The sequence below is a fragment of the Aristolochia californica genome, unplaced genomic scaffold (genome assembly GCF_029961685.1).
Source record: "Aristolochia californica isolate CCGP_79_NKW_82.1479 unplaced genomic scaffold, dmAriCali1.0.hap1 SCAF_2, whole genome shotgun sequence".
Taxonomy (NCBI): domain Eukaryota; kingdom Viridiplantae; phylum Streptophyta; class Magnoliopsida; order Piperales; family Aristolochiaceae; genus Aristolochia; species Aristolochia californica.
This window is the reverse complement of record NW_027181881.1, coordinates 2,123,312-2,148,894: the sequence shown is the minus strand read 5'-3', so window position 1 is coordinate 2,148,894 and position 25,583 is coordinate 2,123,312. Positions and strand designations below refer to the sequence as shown.

Sequence of the window (25,583 nt, the reverse complement as noted above, 5' to 3'; positions counted from 1 at the left end):
AATGCTATTCATCCGTTGCTCCACGGTGAAATTTCTAATCAATTCCTCTCATTTTAGTACCGATTTCTCCCAGTCAAGGCCGTAACAAGCTCATTACGACCAATTTATCATTGTTACCTTGAGGTAAATAAGATCACTAATCGGACCCATAAATCAACTATATAGCAGTAGACCTTACCGAATAAACCAGACCACACATGATATATAGGTGTCAGGAATTTAAGAGAAAAATTATTTTTTATTCAGATTTCAAAGTCCACATTCCTTTTTCGTTCTTCGAGCGGTCTAATCAGCTAACTTCTTCCTCCTACGGGTAGCAGAGAAACGGGCGTCGGTGACCGGAAGGTCGATAGGATGTGAATACAGAAGGGAGACTCAGGTGCTAAGAGAACAAGAATAGATTTTGAGGCTACCGCGTCGCCAGAGCGTTTTAGGTTAGCCCCTCACATGCAGATCGTCAGCACATTTGAGGGCGAACAGTTAATGTGCGTCCCTGTAATTCAAGTACAGCCAACGCTTAAAAAAACACTGCAGCACTGGTCTCGTTTTTAATTTCAATAATGATATCCTTACCGCAGACTAGAAGCCCCGTACTTGTCTCTCCCTCCTCCCCTTTTCACTCGGTCAATCATTTCGAGAGACCAGAACCATCAAAACCCTTTTGAATTTGACTGAAAGCATTACTCTGTAGTCCTGGACCAGTTGCCATCCAAATCACGGCCATTATACTCTTTGTATTTCCCCCCCTCTTTCCTAGTTTCTCTGTCTACGCTGTTTCTTATAGGTCCCTGTTTCAGAAATCAAACACAAGCCATGTGGGTCTGATACGGCCTCTGTTCGTCAAGACGTCAATCGTTGGGAGGGCACGGCCTCACGTACATTTATTTCTAGAATACAAGTTAAGAAGGAAGCCAGCACGGTAATCCAGGCTGATTTTGTCCTTGCATGAAAAATCTTCTATTAAACTAGCCTTTCATTTGACTCACTGACAAGCTTTGCAATGAGCACCACAGCACACAGCTTGACATCTTGACTCTCACCATCTCTGCACCTTTGACTTTGAACTTTGACTTCCAAAATATTACTAAAATATCGAAAAGGCCAGAACTCCACCACCACAACTACCATCGGAATAGATTCACGACATACCAGAACAAAAACACAGGAGACTAAAAACCTCTCCAACCAAATCTCTGTTTGGAGGTGCTTTCTAGAAATGCGCTTACAATGCAGCATTTGCAAGTTTCGTTTTGATATTTTTACTTGTTGAGTGTAAACAACTGGTATAAATTCTATTCAGCTTTTGTTACATGAAACATTCTTATAATTAAACCGACACGAAAAGTAACTTCCTACATTGAAATGCTAAACACATGAAATGCATCTTTTATTTACTTAAAGAATCATTAATATAATCTAATCTTCTTTGAGTAACACAGAAAAACAAGGCCAGTTGATCTATAATCCTGATTCGATTTAATCAAACAACCAGCGAAGAAACAAGCACATGCACCGGTGCATCAGTCAAAATTTTCCTCTGGAGGTCTTTGTCTCTCATCCCTATCACACCTACCGAATTAAAATGAAAGCTGACCGTAGAGAAACCTCCAAAAATTGTCACCTTATCGAGCCTAACACCTCCGATCTTGATTTTTTAATGTTTGATTTTGCATATAATACAATTTCTTTTTTCTCTCTAGAAGATGCGGAGTCAAAGTCTCATCGTATTCAAAAAAAAAAAAAAAAAAAAAACCTCGCGCTTCGTGACATTCATTATTAAAATTTAAACGTATGTGATTAACACTAAGATCATCTTCTAAATTATTCACCTATAATTACATCAGTAACTCGACATTAATAAAACACGAAGGGAGGCAAAGCAAAAAATACCTTTCTGGAACGACGATTATGAGGACGACGACGGCGATATCCGCAGCGGAGACTCGTGACAACAGTCACGAAACTCGGGTTCGACGATAGTCGGACGAGACTTCGAATAAGACAAATCTGAATTTTAAATTTTCTCTCGATCACCTTTGTCTCTTTTGCGGCTCTCAAACTTATCCACGAAGCAACATTATATAAAAATTCTTTTTTTCATTTTTAAATAATGAGGGAGGGAAAGACTCAAAAGAGACCGCTCCCACTAACTTTTCAATGTGGGATTAAATTAACCCGCTTTACCGGACACAAAATCTGGAGAGCGTGTCACGCAAGCAACCGCGGAATATACCCAAACCGCGTAGACTCTCACGAGCCTCGGAGGCCGGGAAGGGGCATCATCCGTCGGATCCAGGGTAGATGGACGGATGCAGCCCGCTTTCGGCGTTTACGAGAGAGGAAACTGGATTTTTACACGTGTGATGGTAGTTGCGGGCCCTAGGAGACAGGTTAGAAATAAAAACCACCAGGGGGTTCGTATTTTCCCGTAATGCCACTTAAGTCCCTCATTTCATGAAATTTATTGACAAAAAGCCTTTACCACAAAATTACAAATAATACAAAGAAACTGTACAATCAATCGTTTTCTTTCCCTTTCAGCTATCCTTATCTTTACCGGAAGGTTTGAACTTTGAACGAAATAATGAATGAAAGTTTGAATGAGATGACAAAACTGAAATTTAAGAAGAGGGAAATCAGGATTAGACACATTTAACGGAAATTAGTTGGGATTAAAAAAAATTATTTATAAATATTACATTATTGACAAGAATATATTTTAATTTAGTATATTAATAATTAAGAAAAACTCAAATGAACATCAATATTAAAATTATGAAATTAAAATATAATTTCAAATTATAAATCCAAATTTGACATGAATTTAATCATTAAAACATGTTACTTAGGGAGGTATGGAGGAACATCACAATGTGGCAACACTTGAATTTTAATTAGAAAAATTAAAATTTATCCGGATAAAAATTTAATAAAAAACTTAAATATTTATGTTAAAATAGTTCAATTAGAGTTGGGGATCATTTATTTATGTAGGTGTCTCACATAAATGAAAGATATTGAATTTGAGCTTTCGTTACCACCGAGGCCATCTTAAGTAGTAGTCCCAGGGGGGGGGGGGGAGATTAGTGGCGTGATGGAAACACTTTTGTACCGAAGGTGTATCTTGTCCATGTTTGGGAGCCGTAAGCTGCGTTGAGACATTGCCATGGCGTGTTTAAAGACGTAAAAGGCTTTGGAAGCTTTGAAAGGGAGGAGTTTTTATGGACAAAAATATGAAAAGGGACATAGAGGTCATATTATACGAAGGCAGGGATGAATCACTTTACGAAAGTTGTTCATTTTCCAGACCCCCTTTGGAATAAAATTCGAATAAAATCATAAAATCGGGAATTGGCGGTGCCGGCCTGTCGGGAGAGAAGCGAGCGAGGGTGACGCGCTAAATCGTGTCAGGTCGGGGGGGTCCGCATTTCGGGGGTTGGAGGACCACACTTTGCGACAAACTTCCGAGATGTGAAATCGGACCGAACCGTCCACAGCCGGTTCACACGTGCACGGAGGGGGTGGGGTGAAAGGGTAGAGGAAACCGAGAAGCCTTTTCGGGAAATCACATGCATACGAGCGACGGGGCGAGCGTGAAAACGAAAATGAGATTTACAGCCTTTTCCGCCGTAAGGATCCACGTGTACCTGCATCCCGTTCACACCAGCCGGTTATCCGGTCAAAGGTCCCGTATGAAAGCGGCGACCATGACGTTGGTCTGTGTACCCACGGGGCGGAGAAGATCCGCGTATCCGTACAGGGTGACCGTCTATCTTCGGTCTGAATGCGAAGAAGACCCGTCCAGCCTGTTCTCCAATCGCCTCCCACTGATTATAACCCAAACTACCACACTTTTTTTTTCTTCTCTCAGAATCCAGTGAAGGGAAAAAGAAGCGAGAGAAGAAAATGAAGGGTTTCCGGGAGTAGATGGAACAGAGATTAAGCTATGGAAACTGAGAATTCGAATGAGATTTCGTCCTTTGCCGATCAGATCTCGTCCAGTTTTCCGTTCCCGAGCATTTTCGATCTCGCCGGAGATGTTGCGGCCCCAGGGAAGAGCTCACTTGGTTTCATGGAATTGCTAGGAATTCAAGATCTGGGTGACCCTCCGGTGTTCGACTTCCCGGAACCGACGGCGGCTCCTCAATTTCCTGAATCGTCGGATATTACGAATCTTCCGGCGACGCCCAACTCCTCCTCGATCTCCTCGTCTTCCACGGAGGCAGCCACCGAGGACCAGCCGAAAACAGTCGTGGAAGAAGAGGACCAAGAGAAGACTAAGAAAGCGTAGGTTTTTAGTTCTCTTTTTAAGCCTGGAATCAGTTTTCAGGGTGCAGAACTCCGAAGCAGAAGCCTGTATCTAGAGCGTCTCTGAAGTTCAATTCTGAAATTTTCGATTTTTGTTGTGCTTCTTTCTTCTTCACCTCACGGAATGAAACCGAAAATTAGCAGAAAAGTAGATTTCACTTTGTTTATTATTTTTTTCTTTTTCAGACTGAAGCCGAAAAAGAAGAATCAGAAAAGAGAGCGAGAGCCGCGGTTCGCGTTCATGACTAAAAGCGAGGTTGATCATCTAGAAGACGGTTATCGGTGGAGAAAGTACGGACAAAAAGCTGTGAAAAATAGCCCTTTTCCGAGGTAACCAAATTTGCTATTTCACAGGAAATTTTTTGCCTTCTTACGAATTAATGAGCGCCGATGAGAGACTGTATCCCGCGGGTTTTTTAGCTCTTTTTTTCTCCGTTGCATTTCATGTTACAGAAGCTACTACCGTTGCACCAGTGCTATGTGCGGTGTCAAGAAGCGCGTGGAAAGATCATGCGATGATCCGACCATTGTTGTCACCACCTATGAAGGGCAGCACACGCATCCGAGCCCCGTCGCACCGCGTGGATCGACCGCCGGCATTTCCGCTGAATCCTTAGGTTTCGCTTCTGCTCCTCCGGGTTTTTCTTTCCCGGTGCAAATGACACAATCTCACCCTCAGCAGCAGCAGCAGCCGTATTACTTCAACTTCCGACCTTCTGTGAATTTTTCCTCTGGCTCCTCCTCCAATGCCACTTCGTCCTTTCTCCAAGACATGCGATTTTGCACGTCTGCAGCGACTCTACTAAGAGACCACGGATTGCTGCAAGACATTGTTCCGCCGGACATGAGGAAAGAGTAGTAGGTGGTGGGTATGTGTTAGTTGTCTTTACTGACTATATGAAGGCTGTCCTGAGAGAACATCCTGCTTCACATATACAGATATCTGCTGATTTTAGCCGTAGAACTGACTTTGTTTATTACATGGAATGGGATTATTTTTCTTAATTGGGCTGTTTGTATTATCTTTGTATCTAGTGATTCAGATATGGAACAGTAAAGGCAGAGCTGGTATTTTAGCCTTCTCAGATTGCCTTTTCTCCTCTCTTCTGACTTAAAAAGAATGTTCATTGATTCATCGAGAGACGACGCTGAGGATTGAGGTGTTGCAGGGCTAAGTTAGGGTTTCCTGATAATGCAAGTCGAGTAGGATCTTTTTCAGCCTTTCGCGTATGGGAATGTTCAGGTCCCAATTGCAGGAAGGCGAAATCTGCAGAATGATCCTCGGAACTTGATGCCTTTCCATTCCGAGGAAAGTGAAAACGCCGCAGCGGAGAAAGGGCCTCGGAGGACCATTGGGAAATTTATGTGCAGTAAATGGCAGCCTATAAATGTGCATATGGAGTGCAACACGGAAGTACAAGGTACTGCTGCTATGCCACTTCTATCTCATAGAAGTTAAAGGCCTTTACCGACCTTTTCATATCAAACCCATAACCCAGATCCATCTTGCTTGGATTTGAGATAATTTAGTTTGATGTAGAAAATGGGGTAAGATACTGTGAAAACATATACGCTCTACGTCTTCTTCATAAGCTGGTCTCCTTAAGGAGAAGGATCTGTTCGTCTCTGCAAGGAAATTGTGGTTATCTTCTATTCCATGCTATTGTGAGAGGATCCCCATAAAGCAGAAGGCTGAGGCAAGCCTTTCTGAATCTTCTTGCAGGAAATCGACCATGGGAACGGGGAAGAACTTGACTAGGGATTATCTCATTTTCTTTTTTTTTGTTTTTGGTAGCCAAACGCAGGTAACCTTCGGATAACAGATGTTTTATCTCTTTTCTGAGTAGGAACCTGTCATCTTCTTCATCCACAGTAGGTCTTTGAGAGAGAAACGTTAAAGAAACGAGCTTGAGACGAAGTAATGTCTTAAGTATCCTAGTTGTGTTTTGAATTCTCATTTGAGATAAAACGAAGTAACATTTAGTTGCTTCATCACGCTTTCTGGTTATTTAGTTTCTCCCGTTATCAAGTAAATTACCCATGTTGCGAGAGAAGAAGAGAAGCAGCCGGGACTAATCACTAGCTTTCGGTTTAGGATCGGATATCTTCTTTACTTGAGAAAAAGCGTGGTGATGGGAGTCTCTCCTCTTCTACAAGATATGTATAAAGACGGAGATTCGCCATTTGCAAGAAATTTGTCGTGCTGGATCACAGTATTTCTTTCGCGATCCAGATTCCAGAAACGCAGAGGTAGATTAAGAAAATTCATTATTCAGCAAAAGAAATGAACTGAACTGATCCGCTAAGATCTTTAATGTCGAAAGTCGCATTACACTTTCTTATCATCCGATTCTATCACAAAACGATTTGTATTTTGGTTTGTTTGATCTATCTAGTTCATACCATTTTATAGTTTCATGCAGAAAGATCCAAAACGAGACTAGTTAACACAATCCATGAGGCAAATGAAAGAAATAAAACGAGACTGGAATGCTTCTTGTTTCAAAGGGTTTCCCGATCGAGCAGCCATTGTTGAATGAACGTTGTGAGAGGGCCTGGCCCCTCATGTTCGTTCCCAAAATAGCCAGGAAACGTGAGTTGGATTGATTCGTCGGTTCTTTCTTGGTGCAATGAGATCCGGTGTGAAAATTCACGCCTCTTTCCTCCTATTTGCATTTTGCACGTGATCAACAGACGAGAGGGTTGATCACGAGTTGCCAACTCTCCCTCTCCCAAATCTGAATCAACCAGCTGAGTCACGAGTTGACCTAACAAAGTGGCTCTGTTCTCCAAGAAGATACAATATGATTTGATTCTGGAGTTTATATAACGAAACATGAAAAGATACGACGGTTGAGTCGGTTTCAATTAGGCAGTGAAATGAATTGGGCCAGCCTACTCGACTCACCTGAGATGTTTACTACTCCCACTACATATGAAGCTAGAGACCAGTTTGCCTCAGCCGATTTGGGTTCACAAGATGGATTTTTTAAGGAGGTTCTCTAGATCACTGAAGCTTAGAGATGGGATTTACAATTTCGGTAAAGCAGGGTGTTCCTTCCCACTTATTGTTTCAACAAATCCTGTCACATAAGCCTGGATTTTTTTTTTTTTTTCTTCACTGGCAAGTTGTTTCTTACGAGTATGGTATTGCCAATAGAAAACAATAGGAAAAAGTAGTAATTACTTGATAAAAAATGTATGGTATATGTGTCGATTATTGGAGATGGAAATTTCTTTCTGTTGATTCTTGTTGCTTTTCCAAATGTTAAGTTGATAGAAGAATGAGTTTTTTTTTTATTAATCCAATAGAAAAAATAAATTAAGATGCATTAAAGTGATTTTTGATCCATAAATTCTTACTTTCCCCCAGTTAAAAATGTCAGTTAAAAAAAATTATTTAAAAAATAATGTGATTAACTTCAGTTAAAACATTATAAAAAATCTCCACAACATAAACAAAGAATTGAGTTCGAGAAGGAGACATAGATTATATAGTTAAAGATCATCATGCTTAATAATAAATCCATTGTCGTCTAGTCCGGTTAGGATACCTGGCTTTCACCCAGGCGACCCGGGTTCAAATCCCGGCAATGGAATTCTCTTTTGTCTTTTTTCTTTAAATTTGACCACCTCTGAAATGGATAATTGCAGTAGAATTTGTAGAGCCCATAAATGAAAATTGAGTAAAATTAGCATCCTTGGTTACTAAATATAACCTTTTTTGATGTTTTCAGCTGCTGGGACACATGATATGAAATATTACATGAAAGGCTGTTTGATAAACAAATCCAAAATTAGTTTCCAATGCTCAGATAAAAGCATTTGGAACTGATGCTGGAGATTAGCACCAATTTATAACACAGAAAAGCACTTGCTCCTTGCCTAAAACAGACTCCATTTGCTCAGTTCAATGCAACTCAAGCCTCAACACCAATGGAATTCTCTTTTTTGTCTTTTTTCTTTAAATTTGACCACCTCTGAAATGGATAATTGCAGTAAAATTGGGGAATTTGTAGAGCCCATAAATGAAAATCGAGTAAAATTAGCATCCTTGGTTACTAAATATAACCTTTTTGAAGTTTTCAGCTGCTGGGACACATGATATGAAATGTCACATGACAAGCTGTTTGATAAACAAATCCAAAATTAGTTTCCAGAAATTGTCAAGAGTTGAACCCATCACCACTAGTAATGTTTTCGCCTGAGATGAGAAGAGCACAAGTTCAGATAAAAGCATTTGAAACTGATGCTGGAGATTAGCACCAATTTATTACACAGAAAAACCACTTGCTCCTTGTCTAAAACAGACTCCATTTGCTCAGTTCAATGCAACTCAAGCCTCATCACCAAGGTTTAACTTTTTTTTTTTTTTTCAATTTTGCTGGCTTTTTTAACCTTCATCACCCTCTTCATGTTACCTCAAAAGAGTTAAAAATTGGATAAGAAAAACATTTTCCTGGTGTTCTAATAAGAAATCAAAGAGACAATAAAAAATTATGCCTTCAGTTGGTTCTTTGCTGCTTGCCACTGTCTTTTTGTGTGTTTCTAGTATAACACTAATTAATTTTTGAATCACAAATGCATGAACTAATCAAAGGAAAAATTGCCTCAATGGCCGGTGCATCTGTTCTTCTCCTGTTATCCAGCGCAAGAAAATGGGAAATAGCAATTGTGACACTTGGTCTATAATATCAAAAGAAAAACTGATTAAAAAAGCCTCTCGTCTGAAATCAATCTATAGAAATTGTTAATTGTAAAATGATCACCACTACTGTTTCACCAATTAACCATGAACTGACGCAAAATCAGATAAATCTCCATCCACTTTGTCCAATTCACTGACAAGATTAACAGATAAATCCAGCATTGGGCAAAGATTATAGTATGTAATTTGAAAAATTGAACAGAAAGAAAAAGAAATTGATAGTAATTAGGGAACCTCAAATTGAAACATGCAAGGATCAGAGATTGCAATGAAAGAAAAGTAGGGAAACTGATCATAGACGAATACTAAAAGGTAACACATCAATTCTGGAATTCATACTGTTGTACCAGAAAACCTCTTTCCACTACTTCGACTTCTCTAAATCTCTATCTAGGGGCCAAACCTTTACAAAGAAACCTATTACGCATCAGCCAAACACAAAATCCGGAAAGGAACGATAGCACGTTCGAAATCAAACGGCTGAAGCATTCAATGCCCTGCCGATTTCAAAAGAAAGAAATGCATCTATACAGGCATACTGTATTTGATCCCACTTGAGCCACCTGTAATCCCACCTGCTCATAGTCACCCTTTTAGGCTTCTCCACTTCGACCTCAAGAACAGCCATGGCCAGGGTCTTCAGACCGGCCCTTGCCAGTTCCCTTCTTCCAAGCCTATCAGCCGCCAAAGAGCGAAGATCGACTTGGCGCGAGACTGCAAGACCGTAATCCACCAGAAGCTTTTCCACATCAGACTCGATGCCGACGCCGACGAAGGTGAAATTAGGATTGGTGAGGAAGTTGACGAGGGCTTGAGGGACGTAATCGGCGTGAAAAAGCTGGAAGATGAGGCAGCGGCGGCCGACGCAGAGCTGGAGGAGCGCGACGGGGTTTTCAGCGTTGCGTTGGAAGTTGGGACGCCATTCGACGTCGATGCCGACGATAAGGTGCCTGAGACGGCGGTGATGGATTTTGCGGATGTCGGAGATCCACTGCTCGACTTCAACGGCGTAAGAGGTAACGGTGGCGAGAATGGTATCATCGAAGAGAGTGATGATAAACAGCTGCTGCGTCTCCTCGTCTGAAGAGGCCGGGTGCTCCTGGATACTGATCGACATTGTGGTTGGATGATCCAGAGGGTTTTTCTTTCTGTAGTTTGGGAAAGAGGGAAGGCGGAGAGATACATAAAAAGGCCAAGCCGACGCGAGAAAAGAGGGAGATGGTGGGGTCGTGGGATACGAAAAGATTAGTTTCTTCCGGTTTAAGAAAAGTCCATACAAGTAAAGGTCAGATACTCTTCGGAGACACATCTTTATACTCCTACTTTACCGTATTGATTCCGGTTTAAGAAAAGTCCAAAGCCTAAAAAACACCTACAATTTCCACCATTTTGTTTTGCCATTAACTGAGGCCCAGGCAGCCATCCACCACTCTCCCACGCTTCTTTTCGCCGGAATAATCTGCCCAAACCGCATCCGCGGCGGGGTTAATTCTTGTTGGCTGTCGCCACCAACTGCGACTGTCGGACGTTCGCCGGACACAACAACAAGCTGCTTGCTTCTGCTCATGGGGATATTCAGCCGCTGCTGTCGACGGCAATGACGCGCAGGACGATTTAACTGCTGATCATCGATGAGCTAAAAGCCTGTAACAACTAACTCATGCCATTGCTACTCTTCTCTTCGCAATTAGTCCACTCTCAATGGGTGATTCTTTGTTGTTTTTTCTGAATTTAAATATTAAATTCTTAAATCTTAATTTATTTTTGAATCGGATTAGATATATTTGAATGTGTTAATATTTATTAACACTAAAAAATAGTTAATTATATGCAGAAATTTCTGTTAGAAAATGTTTAAAAATCGACAAAAAATATTTCTTAGCAGAACAAATGTGCCAATAAAGTTAGTCCATTCAATGTAATAGTCATTGGTATTATAATTGATCTATGATAAAGTAAAGCATGAACTTTTTTCTAATTCTCCTTTCTCCTAAACTAGACAGGCCCATTGGAAGTTGGGTCGAAGGCCTTGGTATTATAATTGATTTATGATAAAGTAAAATTTGTACTTTTTTCTAATTCTCCTTTCTCTTAAACTAGATAAGCCCATTTGAAGTTGGGCCTTAGACCCAATTTCACATAGTACTGGAGCAAGTATTCGTATGAAGGCTTCTACCCAAAATATCCATATGTAGAGCCCAGAGGGCCTACACTTAAAGAAGAGTGTTAAGGAATAGTTTCATATAAACTAGTAAGAATAAAAATATTTAGCTTATTAGTTGGGAAAGAATCTTTCTAAGTTGGTTAGTCATTTTAAGATAAGACTTGGACCCTAAAAAAAATATTAAAAAAATATATATTTAATTTTTATTCATTTGTGTCTTCGTAATAAACAACATGAAATTTAATGTATAATATTTTTATACCAACTTACTTATAAAAAAAAGAGAATAAAAAATAAAAAAATATATAAAAAATTAGACCTAAAACCTAAATCCCAAACCCTAAATCCTCTCCCTAAATCCTATAGAGCAGCAAAAAGCTAATAACTCTTATTTAAAGTTGGGTCAAAGTTTATCTCAAAATAACTAACTATTACTAAACATATTTGAAAATTTATGTAGGTTCTTGCTCCGGAACTATATTAAAGTGGGTTTAAGTTTAACCCCAAAATTACTTATCTGAGTTAATAAAAACCCTACTCTTCACCCCATCCGAAGAGGGTGCAACTTTTTGGCTCTCTTGCATGGATTCAGAAACTAAAACATATCAAACTGTCTCATCATGCAAAGCCCACGCAAACTAACAGTAACTCGACCTGTGAATGGAGCTTCTCTCTTTTTAAGTGCTCCAGTTCCCAACTTTGATTGCTCTTCCGTCCTGTCTCGCCAAATTCCCATTCACATGCACACAGCTCTCGCGTTATCTACTCATTGCCACCTTAATAAAGCTAACCCCACCAAGACCTCCCTCCGTGTCATCTTAGCCTCACCTGAGCACTGCCATCATCAACCCCCAAAAGTGGTCTGCTTCACCATCAAACCCCCTATCAGTATTAAGCCTCACATAGAAACACCAAAGTGAAACACCAAAGTTTTCACGATGACGGTCAAATTCCAGAAATTGCAGAAAAAAACGTCTCGTTTATTCACATGTTAACAGTATATTGTTGAGTGTGTAGCCCTTTAGCGACTTCACATTTTGAATCATTGAATCAAAATCCCACTAAAGCATTAGTGGCTTCTCCTAGTTTAATATAAAAGCAAGAAAAGAAAACACCAAACTAAGATTCGAATCCGAGAACCTGATCTGGTGAACTTATTCAAATCCCGAATGAAGGAAATCTTTGTATGTTCTAAAGCTGATGGTAGTGGTGGTAACTGGTAAGATTGGAAACAGATCGCCCTTCCCTATCAACTCATAAAGCCACATAGGAATTCCACCAAACACCTGGTCATGTGTTGATGTTCTCTTTTCCGCAACATAATCTTCCATTATTATTAACCTCAAACCCTTCCTCTGCTCACTGATCGACGCGTTTAAATAAAATTTGGGATTTGCTTCTTGCTAGTAAAGACAAGCAACCTTTTCTCGTAATCTTACTCTGATTGGAACCCCGGGGGATAAATTCTGCTGGTTTATTAGTCTGTTCTTGACTAATATTTCCAAAAGTTGGAAACACTAAGTTTGTATTATATGAAGAAAGCAATGAAGGATTCACGTGCGTCTGTTACATAATTGTAAAATTATATCAGATGTTTGGTCATTAACTAAAAAATATCAGAAAAAGAAAAAACTAAAGGAAAGGAAGAGAAATGGTCTACCACTTAAACAAATGATCATCTTTTTTGACCAGATAAAAAAGACTATCATTCATGGGTTCGACAATTTGAAAGTTTTCGAGACTTCCTGTCTTTACATCAAGAGGGATTCACCCTAAGTGGGCCCTCAGCACCAAGGATCTCACGTGGGAACAAGCACCATCCAAAGTGCCTCATGAATGCTGCCTATGCAAGTATTGTATAGGTGAGCTTGGGGCTTTTCCTTGGCCTCTCAGGTATGGTGGAATTCCATGTAGTCGGACTCGGGTTCTCAAAAAACCTGACCATACCCTCCAATACGCTTGAACTATTGATGTAAAAAAAACGGAAATCTTATGGGCTCTATAATGGTTCCAAAGCAACACTAACCGTGGAAAGTGGGCCCGTCCGTCGGTAGAAACGGAGAAAACATAATGATGCGGCATGCACTGCAACTGAGGGGACCAGTGGGCCCGTCTCACTCTGTAGTAACCGACCTCGTTGTTGAAAAGTCAGCGTCAATGCTGGCTTCCCTCCCTACAAGGCCCATCATGCTCCTGACCCGACAAACGAATCAAACCAACCAACCCAGCCCAAAAACCCTCCATAAAGTTAAAGTTACTTCTTTCACACTTCCTTTCCTTTTATCTTTCCCCATCGAGTGCGGAAGAGGGAAGACAGAAATCTCAATTTCTCGCACTCTCTCCTCCCATGCAATGCAGCATCACGTCGACCGAACGTCATGGCTTAGTTTAGTTGGATCTCCTAGACCCAACCAATACTTGGTTGGGTTTATTGGATTTTTAAATAATAATAAGGCTAACAACATGGCCGGGTCTATTATTTTTGGTTCGGGTTTAGGGAATTTGGTTCAGGAGATCTAAAAAATTAAAACCCGCCGTTCATAGGCATGGACTGATCCACTATGTGGGTGGTTGGGACACGTAGAGTGTCCCACCATGGATTGTTCGGCCCGCGTTTTGTCTACTCTACAGTCTACAGTCAAATAGAATCAAGGTCTTGCATGGAGACGACGATGGAGTGATTCACACCATGCGCAGCATATATTTTATTCTTCTTCACTGTTCAAAACCCATCGTATAAAAGGCGTATGCAGCATGAACAAAAAGGTACGAATCAAGAGAGAACTGGGGTTGCACAGTGCTTCCTAAGGTGAAGAGGGTGTTAAGACCTAACAAGTACGTTCCAGACAGAATCGGACGAATGGATTCAACCCTTGATAGATGAAATCATGGAACATCGGTCCAGACAGACTTACCTCTCAAGTTAAACCTGTTTCGGGTGAAACTGAAGGGGAAATTTTTCGCAGTGCCCTTCTGAGTTCTGATCCGAGAAGAAGACACGAGATATCGCGGGGAGGAGCAATTTTGTGGCTGCACTAGGCCCAACAACTCTATCTGAAAAAGGTAGAAAAGTGGAAATTTCAGGACCCCAAGAGAGGAATATATAGAAATAGAACAAAAGAAAAGAAACAGAAAAAAAAAACAGAGAGGGAGGATTTCTCGACGGGCTTCCTCTATATATAGGTCTTCTTCCTTCCATCTTCTTTTGTTCTCTCGAGTTGCACTCCATGAAGGGTACACTGAGGTATTTGACGGGCGCTGCAGGGCCGAGTGGGTTTGGATCAAATTCCACGGCTGAGCAGGTCACCGAGGGAATCTCTTCTCTGATCCCTACACAGCTCACTGCAATTATCACAGGTTAGTTTCACGTAATCTTGTCTTTTAACAACAAACAAGATTAAGTACCGAATGGATTCTTGACATTTCAGGTTTCTTCTTCGTAGTTTGTTTTATATCTTTAAACTGTCAGTTTTGAACATTTTTCTGCTGGGTTACTACTAGTTTCTACTTTCTAGCTGCGATCTGTGTTTTTTATCAACTGTTTTACGTTTTCTCAAAATTTGATGGAATTGTTTCCGCCTGGACTTTTTTCCAAAACCTGCAAGAGTCGTGGTTTTCCTCGTATTGGTGGTAGAAGTTTTCCTTCACTTCCGTTTTCTTTTTCACCCTTCACACCCTCCTCCATTCCTCTGGTTTATGGTGAAAAAGAATGTCCTTGGCTGTAAATGCTCTAAATGCTCTTCGTTATATCTATCTTACTACTAATATTCATATTTTTTTTCTTTGAAAATGGTTATTAAAACTGTACTTTCTCTGATTGTTCTTTAGAGGACAGATTAACCCTTTTTTAACAGGTCTTTCTGAGTACTAGTTTTCATGTTTCAGATCAGATCACTCAAGCTTTTCGATTTTAGTGTTTCTGACCCAATCATGTCTTTCACTCTCTAAACTACTATTATACTCATTAATCATTCATTAGTAGTACCTAAATGAGTTTATCTGTTCTAGCTTTTCGGCCATATGATTCAATATTCAGAGCCATAGACTTTAGTGGTCTCTCACGATCTTCAAAGGATTCCCATCTTCACCTTCTTTCCGCCGTGAACTTTGCTTGCAAGAATCATTTTTTAAACTACTTTCTTTTTCGTGTTTCTTGATTCTCTCTTTCACAAAGAATATGTCGACTGGTAATGACTATAGATAAAAATCTCTACAAGGGTACCTGATTTATCTTCTTCTTTTCCGTCCTTCTCCGACAACAGGAGCAACCTCCGGCATTGGTGCTGAAACTGCGAGAGTAATGGCAAAGAGAGGAGTCAGACTCGTAATTCCAGCAAGGGATCTCAAGAAAGCAGCAGAAATTAAAGAGGAGATAAAAAAAGAGATCCCCAAGGCTGAGATCATCCGATTAGAGCTCGATTTGAGTTCATTTGCTTCGATCAAAAGATTTTCTTCTTCTTTCCTCGCCCTCGGCCTGCCGCTCAATATCCTCATGTAAGTTCATAACTCAATCTTTAAATCTCGGTTCTACAATGATCTGCTAGATTGGATCGTACAATCCACTTATTCTATACATATGTGCAATGATTGGTAAAATTGTACACATCTAGCTTCGGAATATAGAAATTCCGCACTGAAATTTCTTCTCTTTCTTTATTTGATGAAGATGAAGCTTTAAACGCTTATGGATCTTCATGCTTTTCCAGCAAAGCCTCTTCTTAATGGTTTTCTTTAATGTGAATAGCATAACAGACATTTTGGTTGATGCTATCTATGTCTGACCATTAATCTGGATGAAATCACTCCTCAGAAATAATGCGGGCAAATTCTGTCCAAACTTGGAGTTCTCTGATGATAAATTTGAGATGACTTTTGCTACAAATTACTTAGGTAACATTTACTGATTAAGATTCCTGAATCAATCTCTAAAAAAACGAAAATCCCCTACTGATCTAATCATTCATCCATCCTTTTGCAGGTCATTTTTTATTGACAGAATTATTAGCGGAGAAAATGGTAGAAACAGCTGCAAGAACTGGTATTGAGGGAAGAATAATCAATGTCTCGTCTGTAATTCATGGCTGGGTGAAAAGAGAAAAATTCCAGTTCAATGATCTTCTTAACCCCAAGAAGTAAAACTTCTTTTCCTGCCTTCGTTTTATCTAAACAGAAATTTAATTTTTCACATATGAATTATGAATTAAGGCAAAATTGATTATTGAAGTAAAAAGAAATCTTAGTTTTCGTTACCTTCCGATGCAGCTATAATGGCACGCGAGCTTATGCTCAATCCAAATTGGCGAACATCTTCCATGCAAAGGAACTGGCCAGACGTTTCATCGTGAGACTCAAGAGTAGCTTCACTTTGATAAACAAACAGTTAATTTCGAGTTTTACATTGCAAGAAAAGTAAGTTTGTCTTTTATGAGGAGAAAATCTCATACGTTTGACGCGAATCGTGAATGCAGGCTCGAAACGCTCGAGTGACAGTCAATGCTATCCATCCAGGCATTGTGAAGACTGGAATCATCAGAGACCAGAAGAGTCTGATCACAGGCAAGAGCTCCAGTTCTTGTTTTCGATTATTGTAAATATTCTCAACTTATCACAAGGCGAATAAAAAATAAAGAAATTTTCGTGAAGTTACTCATCAAGAGATCAATCGATGCAGATTCAGCGTTTTTCCTGGCATCGAAGCTACTAAAATCCACTTCTCAGGTATCTCCCTCTTACCTCGTTTTATCCATACAAATTCGTTTTTTTTCTTGAATCTCTCTGCAACTCAAAGAACTTGGAATCAAGGAACGAAATCTTACTTGAATCTAGTGTCTATAGGGCGCGTCGACAACCTGTTTTGCTGCCCTAAGCCCTCAGATCAACGGAGTGAGCGGGAAGTACTTGGCAGACTGCAATCAGACCTCATGTTCAAGCCTTGCGAATGACGAAATGGAAGCGAGGAAGCTTTGGAAGCAGACCCGCGGATTGATCCATAGAGTATTATCGGAGAAGACGACCTAGAGAGCTTGAAGAGCATCGCAGAAGCCATTCCTCTGTAATATTTATACGTCTTACGTAGAAATAGAATGTAAATACCCCTATACGATCTACACACCGTAGATGCACCTAGATTTTGTAACTCCTATATATATATATATATATATATTATTTTGTTGAAGTAGGATATTAATAAATTTTCAATTAATTGATACTACCTCTTCCATTAATTACCTAAGTACCTAACCATGACTTTGAATCCTTCAGACCAAACTAACCGATCTGGATCAAGTTCAAATGAGACCAACCATTTTCCTTACGTAAGTACTAGAAAAGGGCTCCATTCTACTTCAATCACGTTGTACTGGTCAAGTCCAATTTTAACAATACTTATCAAATACAAAATAACCCTTATCTATCTTCAAATCATTCAATAAATAATAAATTAATAATGGAATAAAGTTACTTTAATATCCAATAAGGTAATAAATCTTATTCAGTTTTATTTCATTTAGTAAAATAATAAATAAAAAATCGATTAAATCTATAAAATTGGCACCCCAACAAAAAGGACGATCATCTTTTACCAAATTTTCTCTTGAGCTCATCTTTATGTTTAAACTAACAGAAAGAAATAAGAGGTTGGTCAAACAAAGTATTTAATCGTAATAAGCGCGGGAATCAACTTTGCAGCGATCAGAATCATTCGAGTATTTATCCGTGTGCTGTCCTATATCCCGTCCTAAGTTTTATTGTCCTTTTACAATTCCTTAGAAGCCAACAATCCATTGGCATGATCTTAACCAACTTTTCTTTTCCAATTTCTTCGTCACTTCCGAGACTTCTAAGGTGAAACGAATCAATGGTTGAATACTGCACTCCCACCAGATGCCCAAGAATATAATAAAAACAGCAGAGCAAACAATCCATCAGCACAATCTTTTGATGCATAACCAACAAGGAACAAGCAACAGAAGCCGTTTAACTAGCAAATGTTACTCTTTACACGGCCATACGCACTCCCACAACTAAATTATCATTCTCCGACACTTGCAACTTCAACCTACACATCACTACAACCTTAATCTTCTCTGAGCAAAAATCATATTCTAGAAATCAACGTCTCTCACCACGGACACCCATTGCATTAGAAATGCATGTTGCCTTGCTGCTAAAGCTGCATCAAAATTTTGAAGAACAAAACACAAACCTAGTGCACCTTTCTCACACCTCCTAAATATCCATATTAATACTTACCCTTAACCTTCCACAATGCCTGTCATCCGGAAATCACCAACTGCCCCCCCTGAAAATTTTGAGGAATAGGTGTTTAACAATGAAATTCTAAATGATTTGTCATGTCCACTTCCCAAACCAAAGAGAATCGCAAATGTTTGATTTGGTCTCTTAACCACCCTAATTACCACGTTTTAGTCCACCGAAAAGGAACCTTACCTCAAACTTGTGGGCATGAAGAATTTAAAGGACTCACAATAGCTTTAGAAACCAATCAAAGACAAAATTAGTCAGAGTTCCACAGACAACTCACCGTAGGTATGATTCTTAGTATCTGTTATATGCTTTTCCAAAATCCTCATGTCTCTGACGCTGAAAATCACCATAAGAATCAAGTGGTGGCCTTGAAGAAGCTGAGTAATTTTCAACAGGATAAGGATACCTGCTCCTTGAATCCATGGGTAAATTATTTCCTGGATAATGAGGATTAGCAGCAGAAGGCCGATCATATTCTGAGTAAGTGGAATGATTATACGCATTGTAGTTAGATGCAGACATTTGCTGATGGGCCCGTTGCCTTCTTTGCATATCATGTTGAAGAAACTCTTCCCACTGCTTAGCATGCATGCCTCTAAGTAAAGCCATTTTCTTCATGTAGGATTCTCTCAGTTCTCTGACGGCCTGAATTGAGATAGAAAAAGAGACATCACAGCTTTACAGCTCATACTGATTAACACCATTCAAATGTGTGCTATATGCATACATGCAAAAATACATAAACTGTACGTCCAAAAGTGCATTTCTTTATGTTATATGCTCATCAACCAAATGATAAACAATATCACAGATACATACCTCACGATGTTTGTAATTTTCTTCATCCTCTTCCTTGTCACGGATAATTCCCAACTCCATAGCCTCTCTCTTAAATTCCGTTTCTAATTCCTCCAGTGTCTGAGGATAAACAGGAGCTTCATATTTACGGCTAGAATGGACATCAGACCCACGCCTCTCAACATCCCAGCCTTCAATTCTATTCAACCCGAGTTTTTGAGTATGACCATCATGGGAATTATATGAACTGCCAGTATAAGGGGGTCTTGGTGGCGATTTTGAATGGCTTGATCGGCCTCTAGCTCCATCATTACCATAAGCTTCACGAAATGGAAGAATATGTTAAGTGATATCCCACTTTTATTTCCAGATGTCTAACATAGACAAGTTCTATCAGCTAGAAACCAAACTGTGAGAACCCATCCAGCTCACGCATGTCCGGAGCTTCACAAGCGAACATATATAAAGCTGGAACTTACCTCTTGCTGCAAAAAGATATAATAGTAAGCAACTCACAATTTCTCTCGACAAGAACATTTATCGATTGTTTTAAAAAATAAAAAAAAGAATAGATAAATGGTATCTAACTTCCAGAGAGACTTTCTTCATCCACATGGAGAAAAAGTACACTCTATACTTGATCCTACATGACACTACTTTTCCAAATTTTAATCTAAACTTCGAGTTAAACATTCAGTTTCCACCAGCTGAAATAGACAGCTGTATTGAGAGAAGAAAAATAATCTATTTCATCAATTTCAATTCATAGCCATAAACAAAGAAACAAATTATGCTCCTTTAATTTTTTTTAACTTTATGTTTATCTAGACAAACGATTCTTCTAGAGAGACATGATAGGATGTACTCAATAACCTACATAAGCTGTGTGAGCCAAGCTGGCAACACACGCTTTAAATGTGATCCATTGGCTAGTCACCCAAAGACTACAACATAGGCTATCAGCCAACCATATACAGCCTACAGAATTGAAATATGCTAATGAATCCATGATCCCCCTAAATCCAGCACAACAAGTATGATATTAGATTTGTATCAAATGTATTCACTCTCAACCTGCAACATAAACAACCAAACAAGCGATACATGAAGAAACTAAACAAATCTTGAAAATACAACTTAAAATGAAAAATCACTTTACTTATAAACATGAAACCATAAAATCCACTATAAGCCCCTCAAGTTGGAACACACCCATTTTATCAACCCAAAAAATCTAAAGAAAACATGACTTCCTTATCCGTTATGTTATGTCATATATGATCCTGTCTTTCTTTTTCTCTTTGTTTAATGTTTGATTACACATGCACAATATACTCCTTTCCCCCGGTGAGACTTAAAACTCACAACCTCGTACTAAGACCCAAGGTATGGCCATTGAGCTAGTTATAGCACTACTTCCCACTTAAAATATCAAAACCAATGATTCCATCTTGAATGTAGTATCTCCGAGATATGAATGTGTGTAATGAGTTTGCATAAGTTTAACATAAGAAGAACCTCGACTCTCTGAGTACCAGTTATCTATCTGTCTAATAAAGCTTTTATCAATTATTCCTACCTGGTGGAGATCTCCTTGGCATCTTATGTAGATCTTCCCGCAATTGATCTTCTACATACTTTTCCTGTTTACCAACTTTTGGTGCAGCAGCCCTTCTTGGACTAGAATGAGACCTCTGGGATTCCAATCGTCTAAAATGAGACCCCCCAGGACTTCCCTCAGGTGATCTTGACCTTCCATTGCGAGAATCAGAACCCTTCATTTTCTCATCATTAATCACTTGGTGCACAGCATCAACACCTTTTGTCATTGACAACTGATTTCTGCTACTAACAATGATGAACTTCTCATCCATTTTAATCTTACAATCATTTTCCTTTTCGATCTTATAGATCACTTTCTCTGAGAAAAGGGCTCGTATATACTTATCTCTTGCTGCTACTCTTTGAAAAAAATCTGAAGATTTGCGATTCGCCCCAAGAGTGGAGGGACAGCCCTGCCAAAAGAAGCCATTCTCAACTAGCTTGACAAGTATCTCAAATTATTGGTGTCTTCATAATGATCCTTCAAATTTGGTAAAAAAAATTAATCTTGGTTTTCTATGATAAAATTGGTAATTTTCCACAATAATTCGAAGATTTATAAAATTCTGCTTTCTTCATAACTTTCCTTTAAAATTGATAAAACATATTATTATATCGGTAATACTTTTGTACAATATATCCTTCAATTAAATGTTTATATAGGTTCAAGCAAACATGTTTCAAGATAGTAACGGCAGAATAGATCAGATTTTTTTCTACTTTATCATATGCTGACATTGTTTCATAAAATTTTATATTTTGAAAAAACTGCCAAAAGAATGTAAAAACATCACATTGATAATAGAGAAGCACCAAAAGTGAGAAGAATGACCAAAATACAGCATTAAACACACCTGAGTAAAATGACCTGATTCACCACATAGCTTGCAGATCATTTCTTCTTCCTTCCTTTTCTTCCAATTCCTTTCAGTGGCTTTAGCTCTGGCCACCCAAGCTTTAGCTTCCCTGCTAGTAAAATCTGTGGGAACTGCATTTGGATCATGAAGCTCATCCTCCTCGTCAGAACCAGCACTACCATCCCCACCTTCATTGGGCCTTTTATTTGAGTGTACTGTTTCTTGAACATTCTTTGCCGTTGATCCTGGTGGACCGGTATATTCTTTTCCATAAACTTCATCAAACAGCTCATCATCAATTTCTGGTGGAGGTTTTGCTGCCATCTATAGCCACAACATGCAATTTCAGAACCAACTAATAGACCTCATATTAACTGTGCCCAAAATAAATCTAAAAATAATCATAATGAGCATAACAGCAGACAATTTAAAACACAATCCTGAAAAGACTGCTTATTGGAGCAATATAACATTAGAGTATTAATAAATAAATAAATAAATGGTAACAAGAAATTATCATTGAAACATGAAGCAAAATGCCCTATACAATATTCTTTCCAGCTCCATAATCATTTCCATCGTGTTGCCATACAAGTACAAATGACTATATTTTTGTGATATGAACCTTTAAAAATTTTAAAAAGTGAACAGCAATCAGTGGATAAACTATTGATATTAGATAAGATTCTTATATTAGGGGTGGCATCGAGCCGAGCCAGCCCGAACCTGCCTATGTTCGAGCCGAGCTTGATTTAAATATTTCGAACTCGAGCTCGAACCGAGCCTAGGCTCGAGGCTAAAATTGTTATCGAGCTTGCCTAATAATTTTAACCGAGTTCGAGCCGAGCTTGATCTTCAACATTCATTTAAAACTTTTCAAAAAATACATGTCTCGAGTTTGTATTCCAACATATATTTAAAACTTTTCAAAAAATATATGTCAAATAAATTGTATATAAAATTATGCATACATTTTACATAAAATTGGGAATGACCTCTACTTAAAATTGGGTATAAGGGTGGCATTGAATCCAGCTGAGTCCGAACCTTGTTCAAGCCGAGCTTGACTTAAATATTTTGAACTCGAGCTCGAGCCGACCCTAGCTTCGAGCCTAAAATTGTAATCAAACTCGAGCCTAATAATTTTAACCAAGTTCGAGCTCGAGCTCCAGCCGAGTTCGAGCTAACCTACATTTAATACTCTATATAAAATATATGTCAAATAAATTATATATAAAATTATGCATACATTTTAAAAAAAGAATGATAGGGGAGGTTCAAGATTGAATTTCAATAATGGATTAAAATTCACCAATATTAATCTTTTTTACTCCAAATGTTGTCTAGCTTATTTTGTAATTTTTGAATCTGACCATAAATTTACTATGGCCTCCTCGGTGCCCCTGGTTGAAAATTTATATTCTAGGAAAAAATAGAAATATTTTTCCTATGATATATATTTCCAAAAAAACCTTTAAATAAAATCCTATTACTATTAGTGACTTATTATAAAATTACAAGAAATATTTTAAAATTTTCTTAGGAAAGTTAAATGGATTGCCTCTTCTAGGGAAATAAATAAAAATTAATAATCAATCCAATATATTACTATACTTATCGATAAATTTTTAATCAAATAAAATGTCGAACGCAAAATTGCTATGAAAATAGCCTTATGCTAAAAGTATTACAGCATCACCTATCAAATACTTATTCAAAAAAAATTTATACGGTTTTCTAGTCCTTCTTGGCAAGAAGATCTTACTTAGAAAATTATATGATTTTTTAATAAGAATTTTCAATTAGAAAAATGTTTACAAAAAAATGAGACACTAATAGTCCCTATAAACTTATTTCTACTGAAATGTATTTTCAATTTTTTCAAGAGCCATGAGGAAGGAGAGTTTAAGAAAAAGTTTTTTTTTTTTCAGTTTATGATCTCATATGTGCGAAATCATCTTCGCGGGGGAGGGGGAGAAATTATTTCTCCCCTAACTTAGGTATCTATCTCTGGTTCTGGTTTTCCGCCAAGACAACATGGAGGGAAGGGGAAGGGGGTTAGCGGCGCCGGCCTGTCGTCGGGGATGACGGCTGCGATGGAGGCGTCAACGACGGGAATATAGGCGAAGGGAGACGAGGGGAGGCAGAGGGCTCATTAACGAGCAGGCTCGAGAGCTTTGGAATCGAACCTTGATTCAGTTGAGTTCGGCTCGTTAATTTAAATGAGCCGATCCCGGATCTCGAACTCGGCTCGAGATTCGGGTATACCGAATCAAACCGAGCTCAAGCCGCTCGCTCGCCGGCTTGGTTCAAAGCCACCCCTACTTATATATCCAGTTTAAAAGGGTATCTCACAGTTAGGCTAGCTACTGATAAAGCAAATGATAGGAGGAAGAATTGTAATAAAGAACTAAATTGAGCATAGAAAGCAATGAAAATATTTGATATCTTCTACCTAAAATAAACCATTAATCAAACCCGTAGATACTCACCAATCAAAAAATAAAAAGTAAACACTATGAAATACAATTTTTGCTGAAAATACACATAAATATGGGGAGGATTTTGCACTGCTATGGCACCGTAAAAGATTTATAAGAACATAAGATGATATCTGTACTTGAAAAAAAAACTATATCAGTATACCATCTAATCCAAAATAAATCAGTAGCTCTATGGCAGGGCTCATGGAGACGTAAAATTCCTACACCACCTGAAACTAGTAGTATAAATGATGCAAAAATATGAGAAGAACTAAGGAAAACTAAAGAAACAAAGTTCCATGGCAGCATTCAATAATGACATGTACAGCAAGTCCGCTATCGTCGCAGACAATGCTCCAGAACAAAATACAAATGCCGACCGGTACAATCACGACCATGCTGCATATAGCAGGCGTTCCCGTCGGACAGACTAAGCACGAGCTAACACCAACCAAACCATATGTAGATCAAACCCAGCTCGAAATCTTACAGCAAGCACCCATCCTAGCACTAATTTATAATCCAATCAAAAGGAAAACATACGAACTCTTCCAATCTCAGAAAATTTTAAAGCAACCAATGCGCCCAGAACCATAAAACGCAGCTCAAGCCCGTCGACTAAAGAGCAAAATAGTAGATGCATCTTCGACAAAAGAAGACCAGACAGCAGAGACGCGGTGTCTTGTTACGAATGGAAAGGGCAACAGATATAATGCATTATAGGAAAATGAATTACGAAAAAAACCAAACAAACCTTTCGCCGTAGCGGATAGCTTCAGAATTTTAAGGATTTCAAAAGTTTTATGAAATTTCTCCTCTTCTCCGCTCAATGTAATGAAGAAGGGCAGCAGGTAGAGCGACCCGAAGTCCGGAGAAGAATCGAACAGAGATATGCAAATCTCGCCACTCGCAGAGTTAGGGCTCCATCTCCACTGACCCCAACTCTCTCACCTTCGTAGCGCAACCGCAATGGAATGCCCTAATGGGCTAATATCGTCTAACCTCTTTATTTTCTATTTTTTTCTTTTTTTATTAATTGAACGATTATCGACTTACCTCATCAACAAAATGCAAAATTTCTTCTCTAATACATCTTAATATAACAACAAATGAAGAATTATTTTCAATAAGGTCTTCAGTTTTGGTCTAATTTCAAATACGTCCTCAAGTACAATATTTTTTTAAGATATATTCATTACGAAAAACTGCAAAAGGTGTGATAGTCTTGAGCCTCGGTTCTTGGTTGAGATTTGTAGTGCGAAATGAGCGCAGCGAGCGAACAGATAATGGGAGGTGGACCCTGGGCCCGGGCCCACCCTCCCTCTTTGATTGCACTCTGCGTATTTTCGTAGTAAATCCAAACTCCTCTTCGACTAAGGAGGATTTAACCTATTAAC

At 38.9% G+C, this 25,583-nt stretch overlaps 4 protein-coding genes and 1 non-coding gene across 10 annotated transcripts; 3 read left to right on the top strand and 2 right to left on the bottom strand.

Moving 5' to 3' along the window:
- Positions 1-3,883: 3,883 nt before the first annotated feature.
- LOC137956622 (WRKY transcription factor 23-like) lies at positions 3,884-5,507 on the top strand. The gene is made up of 3 exons (XM_068804181.1): positions 3,884-4,287; positions 4,495-4,638; positions 4,762-5,507. Exons 1-3 carry the CDS (start codon positions 3,947-3,949, stop codon positions 5,165-5,167), a joined length of 891 nt encoding a protein of 296 aa, XP_068660282.1. The 5' UTR covers positions 3,884-3,946; the 3' UTR covers positions 5,168-5,507.
- A 2,326-nt stretch (positions 5,508-7,833) lies between these two features.
- On the top strand, positions 7,834-7,907 carry TRNAE-UUC (transfer RNA glutamic acid (anticodon UUC)). Its single transcript has one exon. It is a non-coding gene; the product is annotated as a tRNA-Glu (tRNA).
- Positions 7,908-9,285: 1,378 nt separating this feature from the next.
- Positions 9,286-10,197, bottom strand: LOC137956438 (3'-5' exonuclease-like). The gene has a single exon (XM_068803936.1). It carries the CDS (start codon positions 10,131-10,133, stop codon positions 9,489-9,491), a length of 645 nt encoding a protein of 214 aa, XP_068660037.1. The 5' UTR covers positions 10,134-10,197; the 3' UTR covers positions 9,286-9,488.
- A 4,210-nt stretch (positions 10,198-14,407) lies between these two features.
- Positions 14,408-17,386, top strand: LOC137955997 (short-chain dehydrogenase TIC 32 B, chloroplastic-like). 4 transcript variants are annotated; one of them, XM_068803268.1, is made up of 8 exons: positions 14,408-14,537; positions 15,443-15,674; positions 15,991-16,070; positions 16,159-16,312; positions 16,443-16,521; positions 16,649-16,736; positions 16,852-16,898; positions 17,016-17,386. In XM_068803268.1, exons 1-8 carry the CDS (start codon positions 14,408-14,410, stop codon positions 17,196-17,198), a joined length of 993 nt encoding a protein of 330 aa, XP_068659369.1. In that variant the 3' UTR covers positions 17,199-17,386. The 4 variants fall into 4 exon arrangements, with proteins under 4 accessions (XP_068659369.1, XP_068659371.1, XP_068659370.1 ...); XM_068803270.1 differs by having other exon boundaries at positions 16,443-16,534; XM_068803269.1 differs by having other exon boundaries at positions 16,443-16,534; positions 17,007-17,386.
- Positions 17,387-18,037: 651 nt separating this feature from the next.
- LOC137956663 (uncharacterized) lies at positions 18,038-25,230 on the bottom strand. Of its 3 annotated transcripts, XM_068804238.1 has the most exons (7): positions 24,941-25,230; positions 21,701-22,027; positions 20,824-21,259; positions 19,266-19,564; positions 18,853-19,091; positions 18,724-18,782; positions 18,038-18,480 (listed from the first exon to the last, which is right to left on the bottom strand). In XM_068804238.1, the coding sequence occupies exons 2-7, from the start codon at positions 22,025-22,027 to the stop codon at positions 18,434-18,436; spliced, it is 1,407 nt and encodes a 468-aa protein (XP_068660339.1). In that variant the 5' UTR covers positions 24,941-25,230; the 3' UTR covers positions 18,038-18,433. The 3 variants fall into 3 exon arrangements, with proteins under 3 accessions (XP_068660339.1, XP_068660338.1, XP_068660340.1); XM_068804237.1 differs by having other exon boundaries at positions 18,724-19,091; XM_068804239.1 differs by lacking the exon at positions 18,038-18,480 and having other exon boundaries at positions 18,488-18,782.
- Positions 25,231-25,583: the final 353 nt, after the last annotated feature.